At 59.3% G+C, this 14,266-nt stretch overlaps 1 protein-coding gene across 1 annotated transcript; it reads left to right on the top strand.

Moving 5' to 3' along the window:
• The first annotated feature begins 1,431 nt into the window (after nucleotides 1–1,431).
• On the top strand, nucleotides 1,432–11,528 carry TSPO (translocator protein). The gene is made up of 4 exons (XM_028115581.2): nucleotides 1,432–1,500; nucleotides 8,570–8,783; nucleotides 10,433–10,571; nucleotides 11,092–11,528. The coding sequence occupies exons 2-4, from the start codon at nucleotides 8,602–8,604 to the stop codon at nucleotides 11,278–11,280; spliced, it is 510 nt and encodes a 169-aa protein (XP_027971382.1). The 5' UTR covers nucleotides 1,432–1,500; nucleotides 8,570–8,601; the 3' UTR covers nucleotides 11,281–11,528.
• Nucleotides 11,529–14,266: the final 2,738 nt, after the last annotated feature.

A 14,266-nucleotide genomic window follows, 5' to 3' on the forward strand; every position in this document is an offset into this window, starting at 1 on the left:
CGGGGGGGCCCCTGTGTTTGTTCTTAGCCCCTCCCTTTGGCCCTGGCATGCAGCAGATATTTGGGGGCAGAAATTTCCTTGAGCGCCATGTGTAGTAGGGGTGAGGCTGGAGGAAAGCTGCCTTGTCTCCTCCCCACGGGTCTTCCAGGGGAAGTGAGTGTGCCACTTGGCCAAGCCACAGGCATCTCCTTGCAGGAAGAAGGTGAGGGCCGGGCAGCTTGCTGGGAGGTGTGGCCAGACCCATTTCATCAAGACGGGCAGGCCCAGTGCCTGGGGCCACAATATGTGGAGGGACCCAGGGAGATATTTTAATTTCTTTTAAAATCAGAAGAAGACACAATTCAGCCTGGATTACACTTGTCTTTATATCAAAGCAGTCGAAGGAGGAAGGTCTGGCAAAGGCCAACATGGCACGGCCTAATTATTTGGACTGCCGCCCAGGAGGCTCTAAGCCGCTATGGCTGGGGACAAGAAGCTGTAGTTCGCGTGATTCCCCCAAGGACCAGTTTGGGCCACTTTGGCTCCTGCAGGCTGAGGGGCCCTGACTGGCCAAGTCAGCCCAAGGGGGCCAGGACAGGCTCCGGGCTGCAGCGATAAAGCAATACCCGCAGGGACGCCTGGTTAAGCGACTGCCTTCGGCTCAGGTCATGGTCCCCCAGGGTCCTGGGATCGAGCGCCGTATCGGGCTCCCTGCTTCGCGGGAAGCCTGCTTCTCCCTCTCCCTCTGCCCCTGCTTGTGTTCCCTCTCTCGCTGTCTCTGTCAATTAAATAAATAAATAACATCTTTAAAAAAAAAAAAAAGGCATCACCCGCAGATGAGCTGAGGTGTCCAAGGCCTGGGGCTGGACATGCTGGGCCCATCAGGGTGCCTCTGGCCAACTGGAGGCCAGCTCGGGGCTCTGATGGTTGCAGTCTCCACTCACTGAGTGCCAAGCGTCTGCAGGGCGCCCTGCCTACATTACCCTGTGGCATCCTCATTAGGCCCACGCTGTTGTGCCCATTTTACAGATGAGGAGATGGAGGCAGAGAGAACAGTCACAAAGTCTCTGAGCCAGGACTCAGAGTCCGGCCTTCCTCGTGCCCGGGGCACCGCTTAAAGGTACCAGGGTGCTCCTCCGGCGATGGGGGGCCAGGGCTACCGTATGGGAGGGTGTTCAGGGCTTTGCTATCAGGCGACGTAATTCTCCTCTTTGAAGTCGGTCCCTGTTGCCCCATTTTACAAACGGGAAAGGTGAGGCTCAGGAAGAGCAGCGACCTGACAGCGACACAGCCGGGACGGTGGCCACGGGAAGGACCAGGGCCGACAGAGACGCTCGCGGCCGGGGAGGCAGAGGCAGAGGGGAGGAGGCGAGGAGCGAGCTCTCCGGCGGCCGCGGCTTCCAGCCAAGCCGGGCGGGGCCGGGGCCGGGCGGGGCCTCGCGGCCGGGGCGGGGCGGGCGGGGGACCTAGGCCACCACCTCGCACCGCGCAGTGCCTCCCCGGAGCGCGTCCTCGTCGCTGGTGAGTGGGGACCTGGCGGCGGGCGGGCAGCGGGCGGGGTGGCCCCGCGCAGGTGCGACCCCCGACAGCGCCCGCCCGCCGGCGCGGGGCCCGAGGGCAAACTGAGGCAGGAGGGGGCAGGCCGGAGCTGCGGGGCGGGGACCCCAGGGGGCGACCGGGGGGCAGCACGAGGGGGCTCGGCTACCGGGCGGTGGGCTGCCGGGGCCCTGACCTCCGCGGTCGGGGATCCTGTGCGGCGGGAATCCAGCGACGAGCGGGAGCCCGGAAGGGGGGGAATTGGAGCAATCGGGCCCCGCTCCGCCCCGCCCCGCCCCGCCCCGCCCCACCCCCGGCCCCTCCGTGCCCCGCCCCTCTCCGCGCCCGCCCCCTCCGCGCCCCGCCCCCTCCACTTGGGTCTGGCGGGAAGCCGAGCAGCTGAGAGGGACCCGCCACTCCCGGCTCCCGCCCATTCCGCAGATGAGCAAGCCGGATGGGGGAGGGGGGTCAGGGGGAGGGCGGGAGTGGCTGAGCGGGGTACCGAGAGGATCACAAAGTGCTCGGGAGACCTCAGGCTCCTGGTCCACTTGAGACTCTTCATTTCTAGGCGGGGAAACCCAGACCACCTGGGGAGGTTATTTGCACACAGACAGTTAAGGCCCCAGAGGATCTTAGAACAGGGTCCCAAGAGTCCCAGTTCAGTGCTCAGGTGCGCTGTCGCCTGGACAGGGGTCTGGTGTGGGCAGAAGATCGCCTGGGACCTGCCTGTCCGTTGCCCCTCCTGCAGCGGTAGGAGTGGTGGGGCTTCGAGCTGTGAACACACTGCAGAGTTCTGGGGTCCACCCCGCTGGCGGGACCTGGCCTGGGAGCCGGGCTGGCCTGCTAGTGTGCGGCGGGACCCGGTACCAGCCATGTGCTCTACAGTGAATGGCAGGGAGGCTGGGCTGGGGCCTCCCCTAGGGACGGTTGACTGGGGCTGATCCCAAAGGGTCATGGGGCTTGGCGAGGATGCCAGAGGGGGCTGGTGTACAAGAAGGGCGCCAGGGTGCCTGGCACGCAGCAGGCCGTTGACCGAAAGACTTAGCTGGCAGAATGTGGGCCTCGAGCCTCCGGTGCCTCTGTGGGGGTGAAGTGGGGAGCCCTGCAGGGCAGCAGGGGCGGATATCTGCCTCATGGAGCGAGGGCGTTTGTCCGCTGCCTTGAAAGGACCCAAGGAGCAAGGGGTGGGGGGATAGCACCACGGAGTGGGGGGGGGGGGAAGCCTGCCTCCTTCTGTTTCCAGATGGCTGCGCAGCACACCCAAAGGGAGGCTCAGAGGGGAGCCTTTGAACTGAGGGAAACTGAGGCTCACCCAGGAGCCTGTGTCCAGGGTCACATAGTGATACAGCTGGGGAGCCATATGGTTCAAGGCCCTGCTCCGTCCTCTGTACCCTCTGTGTCAGTGACTGAATAGTAGCTGGCCGGAGCAGCCAGAAACCGTTGGCCGTGGGTTGCTCAGGGGTGAGGTGAGGGGCTTGGGCTCCAAGGGAGGGAGCCTCCTTTTTACTATATACACTGTTATATTTTCATTATTTTGTTTTGGAATCTGTGTTTTTTTTTTTTTTTTTGTACTTTCTTTTACTTACTTCTGATTGTGCAAGCCGTGTCTGAATATGCTCTTTGTGTTTAAAAAAGTAGTCATTCTCCACGGAGCAAATTCCCCCTTGTCACTCCCAGCCTGACCCCGTCCCAGACCTCCCGGTTACCAGCTGGATATGGATCCCTCCTGACCTATTGGCAGTTGTACTGGGTACTTGCATAATGAAAAAGATTCACAGAGGTTATAATGGGGAGGATTAGCTGTGAGTCATTTTAAAAAAGAAAGGGGCCTTAACACCAGTCCCGGGACAGCGGGGGGCTTGGGTGAGAGAGAAGGCCTAGGAGGGCTGGGGTACAGCCGGGGTGGAGGAGAGAATCGGAGAAACAAACTCTTTGTTCTGTCCGGGGGGCAGTTTCTGCCACGTTCTCTAGGGAGGCCTCGGGAAACAGGAGGATGCCCCAGAGACTCACTAGCTGAGCCCCCGCTTCACAGGTGGGGGCAAGAGGCCTGGCAGGTGAGATCTTAGGGCCAGAAACGGGTCTGGAGTCTTTTGGCGGGGAGCAGGAGCTAAGCTCCTTAAGGACAGGAGGTCCTGAGTCCCACCCTTGGGGGGACAGGGGGCATTCAGGTCCTGTTACTGCTGCCCCTAGCTGAGAAGGGGTCTGATGCCCCGTGGGGGCTGGGACACTGGTGCTGGGGCTGGAGGGAGTGAGCATGCTGGCCCTGAAAGACTCTTCTGACACTGGGGAGAGGGTGTGACCGCGGAGGTAGGGCGGGAGCCCCCTTGGCCCTCTGGGCAGGCCTTAAGTGCCATGTGGGAATGAGAAGGAGGCTGAGGGAAGGAGGCGACACAGGTATCAAGGTAAATGGCCGTGTGGCCTAGAGCTGAGGCCAGCAGACTCCCCGCTCAGGGATGGGGGTGCTCTGGGCCTCAGAGTCATACAGATCTGGAAAATCCTGGGATTCCCTGTGCCTCAGTTTCCTTATCTGGACGGTGGGAATAGTAATGTCCACCGTGGAGGCCAGGAGGGTGTGGCTCCTGGGTGAGGCCCCCAGAGAGAAGCAGCTGGTCACCGTCCCTGCAGCTGCTGTGAAGAGTAAGTCAAGTATGAGCACCAGGGTGAGCCACCAAGCACCACCCCAGAGGCCTAGAACCTTCTCCTGATCCCAGGTCCTGAGCCTTTGGCCCTTCTTGGCCTCTGTTTCAGAATTGCTTGGCCCTGAGTGGCCCCAGGCCCGAGGGCGGAGCTGTGTGTGAAGACTTTTGCCTCACTTAGCATCCAGTGCCTGACTGGCTGATGTCTTTCAGCCTTGGGTCTATGCCACAGGGCCGCTTCTTCCCCCAGAGGAAATGGGGCGAGTGGCCCCAGCCCTGACAGCCACAGCCCCTCACTTGTCTGGTACTCACTTGAGCCTCCCGATGACCCCATGAAGCAGGCAGGACAGGTTATACCCTGATGATACTGATGTAAGGGAAACTGAGGTCCAGAGAGGAGCTTTGGCCTGGGATTACAAAACAAACTGGAGGCAAGCCAACATTTGGGTTCTTAGTCACTGTCTGATGTTGATGGAAGTAAAGGGTATGTGGGTGGCTTTGCCCTTCTACTTGCATCCCAAGTCTTTTCCCAGTCATGGGTGCTCCCTGACCTTCCCCAGCCCTCCCTGGGACCCCATCCCAGAGCACATCTCTCTCAGGCCTGCCTGGGCTAGCCCAGCCCAGCCCAGCCGAGTGTGACTCAGCCTGGTGGGTCCCCCAGTCGGGTGATTCAGGAGCTGGGCAGTCCCCCAGAGGCCACAGGAAGCTCCCTGTCTGGGCTGTTTCTATCTGGCCTTTCTGGTCTGACCTTCGAGCTGGGCAAACTCTCTGATCCCCAAGGCCCAGTGAAATATTAAACACAGCCAGGCTCTGGAAGGGGCAGCGGGAGTGGGGGCAGGAACACAAGGCTCAGACCCTACTCTGTCACTGAGGCCTTAGGGAAGCCACCAACCTCTTGGGGCCGTGGTTTGTTCTGCACAGCAGGGGGCTTGGTTGATGGGCTCTAGGGCCCACTCGGCGGGCACCGTGGGCAAGTCCTGTGTGGCATTTCCTGGGCACGGGCTGGGTGCTGTGGCAGGGGGACAGGAGTGCCCCTGCCCACAGAACCTTGCAGAGAAGTATGGGCAGGTGGTGCAATGTGAGTGAATTTCAGAAACATGTTCCGCGACAGAAGCCAGACCCCAAAGGCCCCGTATTGTATAATTCCATTTACATGAAATGTCCAGAAAAGGTAAATCCACAGAGACAGAGGGCAGATTGCTGCTTACCAGGGGCTTGGGGAGGGAGGGACAAGGCGTGACTGCAGTGGGTACAGGTGTTCATTTGGGGTGACAAAAGTGTTTTGGAACTTGATATCGGAAGTGTACTGAATGTCACTGAATCATGCACTCTAAATGGTTAATTTTATGTTATGCAAATTTTACCTCAATTTAAAAAAAGTAGAAGAAAACCTCGGGGACGGAACCCCACTGACAATCTCAGAGCAGGAGTGATGTGGTGGAAGTGGGAGGCTCTGAGGGCCCTGGGGGCAGGGGGAGCGGGGGCTGGGGCTGGGGTCAGGGCAGAAGTAAGGGACAGTGCGAACTGTTAGCCAAACCAGGATACTTCTTTTTTAATGTTCTATTTTGAACTAATCCTAGACGTACAGAAAAGGTACAAAAGTAGTAGGGAGGGGCGCCTGGGTGGCTCAGTCCTTAAGCGGCTGCCTTCGGCTCAGGTCATGATCCCAGGGTCCTGGGATCGAGCCCCGCATCGGGCTCCCTGCTCTGCGGGAAGCCTGCTTCTCCCTCTCCCCCTCCCCCTGCTTGTGTTCCCTCTCTCGCTGTGTCTCTCTCTGTCAAATTAGTAAATAAAATCTTAAAAAATAATAAATAAATAAAATTAAGTGATGCTCATTATAGACATTTTGGAAAATGATAAAGATGGAAGGAACATAGCATCATAAATCCCACCAAGGGCAGCCCTTAGAATCCCCAGCTGCCCACTTGCGGAGGGGCCCTGGGCTGATGCCTCCCTGCTCCCGGCCTCCGGTCTTCACTGGCTGATGGGATAAGATGGGGCAGTTCCCCGCAGGGCAAGGATGGATGGGTGGTGGGCATATAGCCATTGCCCAGCAACGTTAGCTCTGTGATTATGATGGCTGAGATTATAACACCTTCGTGAATCTTTAGTTTTTAAAATGCCTGTGTCGGGGCGCCTGGGTGGCTCAGGTGGTTAAGCGACTGCCTTCGGCTCAGGTGGTGATCCTGGAGTCCCGGGATCGAGTCCCGCATCGGGCTCCCCGCTCAGCGGGGAGTCTGCTTGCTTCTCCCTCTGACCCTCTTCCCTTTCATGCTGTCTCTCATTCTCTCTCTCTCAAATAAAGAAATAAAATCTTAAAAAAAATAAAATAAAATGCCTGGGTCATCTGTTTTTTTTTTTTTTTTTTAAGATTTTATTTATTTGACAGAGAGAGACACAGCGAGAGAAGGAACACAAGCAGGGGGAGAGGGAGAGGGAGAAGCGGGCTTCCCGCCGAGCAGGGAGCCCGATGCGGGGCTCGATCCCAGGACCCTGGGATCCAGACCTGAGCCGAAGGCAGACGCTTAACGACTGAGCCACCCAGGTGCCCCAGTTTTTTTGTTTTTTTGTTTTTTTTAATTGGGATCATTCTCTAGTCGACTTTATATTCCTCTTTCTTCGCTTAACGTTATGTTGAGAACAATTTTCACATTATTAGAGTCCTCAAAAGCTGGATTTGGGGGTCGACCAGGCCTTTATGGTCCCCGCTTGTTGGGCATGAAGGTTGCTTCTGCATCTCATGGGGCTTCACGGAGCCCCATGCTGGCAGCTCCCCCCTCTCCCCAGGGCAGCCTTCACCCTTTGCTCTGAGGCCCTTGATAGCTCCCCAGGGCCTCCAGAGCGAGCACAGCCTTTTCCCTGCATCTGCTCCCCCGCAGGCAGGCGACGCCCTCAGCTCACCCTTGCCTGTCATTCCCTGACTGCTCTCCCTTCCTGTGTCCCCGTGCAGGAACTGCTCGCCACCCTGCCAGGACCATCTTTTCCTTGATCCCGGGTCGGGGGTGCCCTTTCTGTCTGTGCCCCTCGCAGGGACTCTCCTGTTCCGTCTACCCTGGGTCCCCAGCCCCTACCTTAGCTGGTCAAGCTGCGGGTTTGCTGAACTCAAGTCTGGATGGCTTCTTATCTCGAGCAAACAAACACCTCCAGGTTCTCCAGTTAGGATCAGAGTGTGGCAGTGGGAGCCCAGCCCCCTCATTTTATGGTGGGGAAACTGAGTCCCAGTTGGGGTGCTCATGGGCTGAGGGTCCTACAGCAGGTCCAGTCAGAAGTTGGCCTGAGATGACCAGCCAGGGACTCCCCACCCCCTTGCCGTCACTCTGGACTCTCAGCCCCAACGAGCAATTCAGCCTGCTGGGGGCCGTACCCACTGCTTCGTGCCTAGTAGGTCCTCGAGCAGACCTTGGGGCCGCTGGGGAAGGGGACATAGTTGGTGAGCACAATGGACAGACCTGATGACTGGGTCCCCAGCCCTTGGGGTGGCAGCACCCAGGCCTGACACAGAGACCTTCCCTGCCCTGAGCCCTGCCAGACTCTCAGGGTGGCTGACAGGCCCTCACTAGCCTTGAACTCTTGCTAACTCCTGTTCTTTCCCACCCACCACCTCCGTGATCCCGGGTGTCAGGGTGGGAGCAGCTTTTTGACTGGGCAGAGCTTGGCCCCAGGGTGCTGTGTAACTCCAGGCAGGCAGCTTTCCCTCTCTGACACAGAGGGAAGGGAAGGTGATTTGAGGGTGGGCTTGTAGGGTGGTGGTAAACTAACTGGATGCTCCCCCACTGGGCTGGGCCCAGGCAGGCAGTGTTGATATCCCATTCTACAGAGGGGGAAACTGAGGCCCAGAGAGTTGAAGTGATTTGCCTGAGGTCACAGTGACGTAGCGGGGAGCCAGGATTTGAGCCAAGCTCTGTGATACCAGTTATTGAATGAGTGAATGAGTGAATGAGTGAATGAATGGTGAGAGAGGGAATGAGAAGTAGTAGAACATAAAAGCACGGGGTGTGGACCGATGCAGGCCTCTCAGAGCGCCGGGCTGTCAGTTGGCCTGGGGAGGAAGGGCCAGGAAGCCGTCCGGGTGGAGGGGACACAAACTGGCCTTGAATCAGAAGAGGGGTCACTTGACAGGAGACCTAAGGTCAAGGGTAAGGGTGAGAGAGAGTACAGGACGCTGGCAGCTGGGGCAGGAGCTGAGGCGGGACCAATTCTGGGGGCAGGGCCGCCCAGAGGCTCCGGCCAGTCCGGGCAGCCTCGGGTGGGGGCGGGGGGGGGGCAGGAGTTTTTGGGTGGAAATGTGCTCCCTGGAGCCATGGCATGGGCTGGCAGGGGCTGCCGGGGTGAACCCAGCCCCTCCCTGCCCAGTGCTTGGGGAAGGCTCACCCCAGTTCTGGAGTGCCCCCCTACCCCACCCCTGTCTTCTCTTGCAGAACCTTCCAGAGCAGCAGTGACCGCAGCAGCGATGGCCCCAACTTGGGTGCCCGCCGTGGGCTTCACCCTGGTGCCCAGCCTGGGGGGCTTCCTAGGCTCATACTACGTCCGTGGGGAGGGCCTCCGCTGGTACGCCAGCCTGCAGAAGCCCACGTGGCACCCGCCCCGCTGGGCACTGGGCCCCATCTGGGGCACCCTCTACTCGGCCATGGGGTAAGTGGGCTGGGCCACCCTCCCCCTCTCGAGGCCCCAGGGCAGAGCGTCTCCTCCACGTGCTCCTGGGGAAGCAGGCGTTTCCGGGCTGAGCCACCTCCTCCGGGGCCTCCGGGAAGGGGGAGGGGCGGGCTGGAGCCCGGCGGAGGCACCCTGGCTGTTTTCGCAACTCCAGGGGGAGGCGGGCTCCGCGTGTCAAGTTCAGACCTGGGCAGCCTCCAAGACCAATAGTGGCAGCAACAGGAACAATTCTCGTAGCTACCACTCGTTGAGCATCCGCTCAGTGCCAGGATCTTGGTTAATTTTCAAGACCACCCATTTGACAAGGGGCCTCCTGCAGGAAGCCTTGGGACTACACCCCTGCGATTGCCCCAGAGGAAAGGAAGAGCTGGGCGGGGGAGGGCACCCCCTGGTGGCCCCAGTGGGAACTGCATCCAGCTCCCTGCCCTCCTTCTGGAAGGTTCCCTGCATCCTGGGTCTATGCCAGCCCAGTACTGGGTGGGGCTGCAGATGCCGGGCGCCCAGGGAGCAGGTAGCAGAAGCCAGGCTGGATGCCTCCGGGTTCTGATGGGAATAAGACAGTCTGTACAACCTGGGTGTCTCGTGGGCACCACCCCCAGCCAGTCCCGGGCCCGGGCCCTGCCCAGCCAGGCTCCCAGCTCTTCCTGTGTCCTGCTCTCTCCTGCCCGATCCCAGCCCAGGCACCACTGTTTCTGCCTCTCCCTGCTCCAGCCTCCAGGCCTGCCGACTCCCTCTTGGCTTTCCTCCACCAGTGAGATCCTGATAAAGCCCACATGTGACCCTGGTCTCTCTTTCGTGGGACCCTGCAGAGGCTCCCTGTGACCCTGATAAGGTCAAATCTCTCATGGAGTGAAGAGCTTGGGCTCTGGCCCTGGCCACCTGGGTTCAAATCCTGCCTTTACCTACCGGTTGCCTGCCAAGAGATCTGAGTCACTTAGCCGCTCTGTGCCTCAGTTTCCCCACCTGTAACACAGGGGTGATAATACTGCCCACCTCACAGCATTATCATGAAGATGAAATGAGCTGATACTTGGAAAGAGCCAGAGCAGTGCCTGCATGTGTAAGTGCTGGGGGACACTAGCTGTTCCTGTTAGTGGTGTTACTGCTGCCCTCGTGGTTCTAAGAACCCCCATGACCAGGTTCCCATCGGCCTCTTTAGCCTCACCTCTCTGCTGCCCCCCCCAGACCTCAACCTCCAGGCCCACAGGCTGATTCAGGGGCTCACACCTGCTCCTAAGTGTGTGCAGATGCTTGTTTTCTCCCCCTAGCAAACTCCTACTCGCCCTCAAAGGCCCAACCGAAATGTCCTGTCTTCTGTGTGGGCGCACCTGGCTAGGTTAGGAGCCTGTTTCTCACTCGTATGCTTTCCTCTCCAGGCCCCGATGATAATAATGGTAGATATTTACTGAGTGTCCCACGTGCCAGGCACTGACCTAAGCACCGCCTGGGTGTTAACTCAAATCCGCACAGCAATCCTGGGAGCAGTGAAGGCCCAGAGAAGTCAAGCAAGTTCCCTGAGGTCACAGAACAGTCGGTGGCAGAACATGCCTGAGCCACCACTGTGTCATCCCGTAGGTGAACATGGGCTCTTCCCTGCTCGTGCCCTGACTAGGTGGCCTCTGTTTCAGGTATGGCTCCTACATGGTCTGGAAAGAGCTGGGGGGCTTCTCGGAGGAGGCTGTGGTTCCCCTGGGTCTCTATGCCGGGCAGCTGGCCTTGAACTGGGCATGGCCTCCCCTCTTCTTTGGCAGCCGACAAATGGGTTGGGTAAGTGTGGCCTTGGCCAGTCTTCTTGGTCCCTGGAGATGGCCTGTGGAGGAGCGGCCCTTCCTTGGGGGACAGAGGGCATCACATCCTAGATGGGGTGAGGGTCTAAAGATCCGGGGGCAGGGATGGCACACGGCTCGTGGTCAGCATCTCTCAGAAGCTTTTAGGGGACCAGCGGCCTCCCATGGAGCCCCCAGCTGCTTCTCCTCCGATGAAGGAAGTTTGCAGGGTTCTCACAGAACCAGACGGGCTTGCTGGCTTGGTTGAGGGGCCATGGTATAGGAAAACATGACGCCTGGTGCCGTGCATCCCTCATACGGCATGGATCAGGCCGGGGTGATTGTTCCCGTTTTACAGAGGGGAAACTGAGGCAGAGACCAAGGGAGGGACTTGATGGGGTCACTTGGGGATGGAATAGAGTGTTCCCTTGAGTGCACCCCGTGAGCGGCCAGCTGGGACATGCACCCGGTGAGTACAAGGAGTCTCAGGCCTCCCTGTCCCCGCCCCTGTGTCTCTGCAGGCGCTGGTGGACCTCCTGCTGACGGGTGGGCTGGCAGGAGCCACGGCTGTGGCCTGGCACGGGGTGAGCCCACCAGCCGCCCGCCTGCTCTACCCGTACCTGGCCTGGCTGGCCTTTGCAGCCACACTCAACTACTGTGTATGGCGGGACAACCAAGGCTGGCGTGGTGGCCGTCGGCTCGCCGAATGAAAGAGCCCCGTCCTCTGAGGACCACAGCTGCTGCCGATCAGGTGCTGCCCAGGGTGGTGGCCCTTATACTTCCATGGCCGCCTGGCCTGCAGGTCTGTCTGGGTCTCAGCCCCGGGGGTCACCACCAGCTTCAGAAGTGCCCCAGGCCGAGCCTCTATCCCAGAAACGGCGTCCTGCGCTTTCTGCACTGCCCCAAGCATGCTCTCGGAACACGGAAGGTTAGAAGCCAAATAAAAGTTTTAACCTCCTGGCAGTGGCCTTTTTACTTGGGTGGGACTCCTGGCCACGGGGAAGGGGGGCACTCATCCTACTGCTGGATATACCTGGGCTGCATCCTCCAGATGAGGCTGGACCAGGTCAACGCTTACCTGTACTTCTCGGGTCCCTCCCAAGACCCTCCAAGAGGTGAGGTGGCCTGCCCCGGACTGGAGCCGCCCAGGTTCGACCCGGAGCCCACACCCTGGCTCTGATGCTGCTAGGACAGGCGGGCAGCAGGCCCAGAGCTCAGTCCTATCCACTCTCTCAGCCTCCAGGAAGCTTAGTGCAGGGTGTGGGCCCGCAGTCGGCCTGGGCTGGCACCTCAGGGCCCTCAGCTGGCCTCGGCCCGGATGGGGCTGGGCCCGGAGCTGGGGACACTGCCTGACCTGCCCCTCGGGTGCTGGGACTCATGCCAGCCTCACTCCACCAGGGGCAGCCCTGTAAACACCAGTCGGCAGTAGGGCCTGTGTCCTGGCCCCGGAGACCGCAGCCCTTCATTGGCCCAGGCCTGCCCAGGTTTGGAGGTGTCACCCCCAGGTTCGAATTGGGTTGTCCAGGTCCTCTGCAGGCAGCTGCTGGGGAGGGGGAGGCTGGCAGAGGCCTGTCGCGCAGGCAGCCTCCTGCTGGGGTGACACCTTGGCTGCAGCTTCATGCTCCCACATTCCGGGCCGCCTGGCACCGGGGTGCTGGCACCTGCCGGCCTTTGGCGGCTTGTTTTGGTTTTGGTTGTCGATCACTCACACAGGCAAGAGTGTTGCTTCGCTCTGTCATTTGGGCAGGCCGGGTGTTCTGCTGGGCGCTCCCCGCCCCCTTGCCTGCTCCTCACCCCCTTGCCTGCTCCTCACATTCAGACAGGACGCAGTTACAATGGTAGGAAAGCTCCGGGAGAGACAGCTGACCGCATTCAGCTGGGAGAAGGGGCGGCTCTCTCGCAGGGGCTGTCACCTCGACCTCCTCTGGAGCTGGATGACGGGCGGATGACGCTCTGCTGGAAGCCTGTGCACCTCGGCCAGCTCCTCATGCGGATTCTCTGATGCTCCCCAGAGCAGAGGCTCCGATGGGGGACGCTTTGAGTATCCTTTTAATTATTTCTGAAGTTCTCCAAGATGGTCTGGGGGGGAGGGGCACTGAAGTGTCATCACAGGCCCCCCGTGTGCCCCCCAGATGTGCTGTACTTAGCACTTAAGTGCACCTGAGACTTCTGGGATCCTCATGCAGGCTTTTGTCCCTTGCATTCGCTTGTGGCTTCGTTCATCTCTGGCAATATCCCACATACTTCCCCCCCACCCCCCGGCCACAAAAATGGATGAGAGACAGATGTACTTTGCCATTGTGTTGGCTGGCTTTCTTGTGATGCTCCCCGCCCGCCCCCGTTCTTCGTAAGTAGACCGCATTCTCTTATCTGAGCTTTGGCATCCACTAGGAACGTCAGGCTTCTGACAATGTCCATGTTGGTTTAATAGGAAAATCCATACCTCATGGATTGTCAAGTCCTTCTGGTCTGCGCTCCTTCCTGCCCTTGAAATCCTAAATCTGGGCATTTGCTTCCCTCTGTAGCAGACTGGCCGTAAGGGATGCAAGACAAGGTCATTCATACAGCCCAGGAGGGTTTGGCCGGCCATCGGCAGGGATGCTCGGGTGTGTGCCGAGCACTTTGATGTTGTCATTGGCCCCTGCGGATCTCTGGTGCCTCTCCAGGAAGAGGCCACCACGTCTGGGGGTGTTTATGTGGCCACGGATCATCACTGAGAATCTTTCTAAATTTCACCACCAGCATCTCAAGTTTTACCTTTTGGACTTTTGTGTGGTTCTGTAGAACTTTGGTACGATTAATACTGTGACTGTAACTCCTGGTTGACTCTAGACGTCCAACTCTTAACAAATCTGCACTTTAAGGAATTCTCAACACGGGCGCCTGGGTGGCTCGGTCTGTTGGGCATCTGGCTTTGGCTCAGGTTGTGATCCCGGCGTCCTGGGATTGAGCCCCGCGTGGGGCTCCCTGCTCAGCAGAGTCTGCTTCTCCCTCTCCGTCTTTCCTCCCCCCACTCACACTGTCTTTAAAAAAAAAAATCTCAACATGAAGTGACTCCAGTGAAAATAGTACCAGAAAGAAGTACTTCCAAGGGTAAGAGCCCTCTCCACCGCGAGTATGGTCTTCAGGGACAGTGGGGGCCCTGCCTGATGCCCTTCCTTGGGGATGTCTGATTTTCACTGATCAGAGGTGCGAGGACTAGAATTGGGGAAAAGCCCGCTTATAATTAAGGAGAGCCTGGATCATGTAGTCCTCTGATCGCAGCCATGCCTGCTCAGAGTATCCTGGGTCACCGGGTTTCAAGTGAACTGGGAATGAGCAGGCCCGCTATCCCTGTTAGGCATCTGAATGAATACCGTGGTGTGAGTGCTCGTCCTGAGGGGCACAGGAGATCCCTTGCAGGGCATGTCCAGATGGCATGTTGGGGGGGGGCTCTGCCCACCGCCAGGGGGCCTCACTGTGCTGGCCAACAGCACTCACGCCCCTCCTGCATCCGCCCGGTGGACCCTCCAGCTGCCCTAAGAGCAGTTAGGGTTCTCCCATCACCCCCATCCCCAGGGCGAGGAAACAGGCTCGAAGAGAATCCCATTCCCTGAGGCCCCAGGGTGCATGACGAGACTCCTGGGCACTGCCCATGACGCCAAGGTGCACCCTGGCTCCACATGTGTCCCCGCTGCATTCTGCTCTGAAACGGAA

The sequence above is a fragment of the Eumetopias jubatus genome, unplaced genomic scaffold (assembly GCF_037043125.1).
Source record: "Eumetopias jubatus isolate StellerSeaLion01/CBP00866 unplaced genomic scaffold, mEumJub1_p1.0 scaffold_8, whole genome shotgun sequence".
Lineage (NCBI taxonomy): Eukaryota > Metazoa > Chordata > Mammalia > Carnivora > Otariidae > Eumetopias > Eumetopias jubatus.

Coding starts and splice junctions, on each gene's coding strand:
- TSPO (XM_028115581.2), top strand. CDS start 8,602: ATGGCCCCAACTTGGGTGCCCGCCGTGGGCTTCACCCTGGTGCCCAGC. Junction 8,784..10,432: donor ACCCTCTACTCGGCCATGGG/GTAAGTGGGCTG, acceptor CCTCTGTTTCAG/GTATGGCTCCTACATGGTCT. Junction 10,572..11,091: donor GCAGCCGACAAATGGGTTGG/GTAAGTGTGGCC, acceptor GTGTCTCTGCAG/GCGCTGGTGGACCTCCTGCT.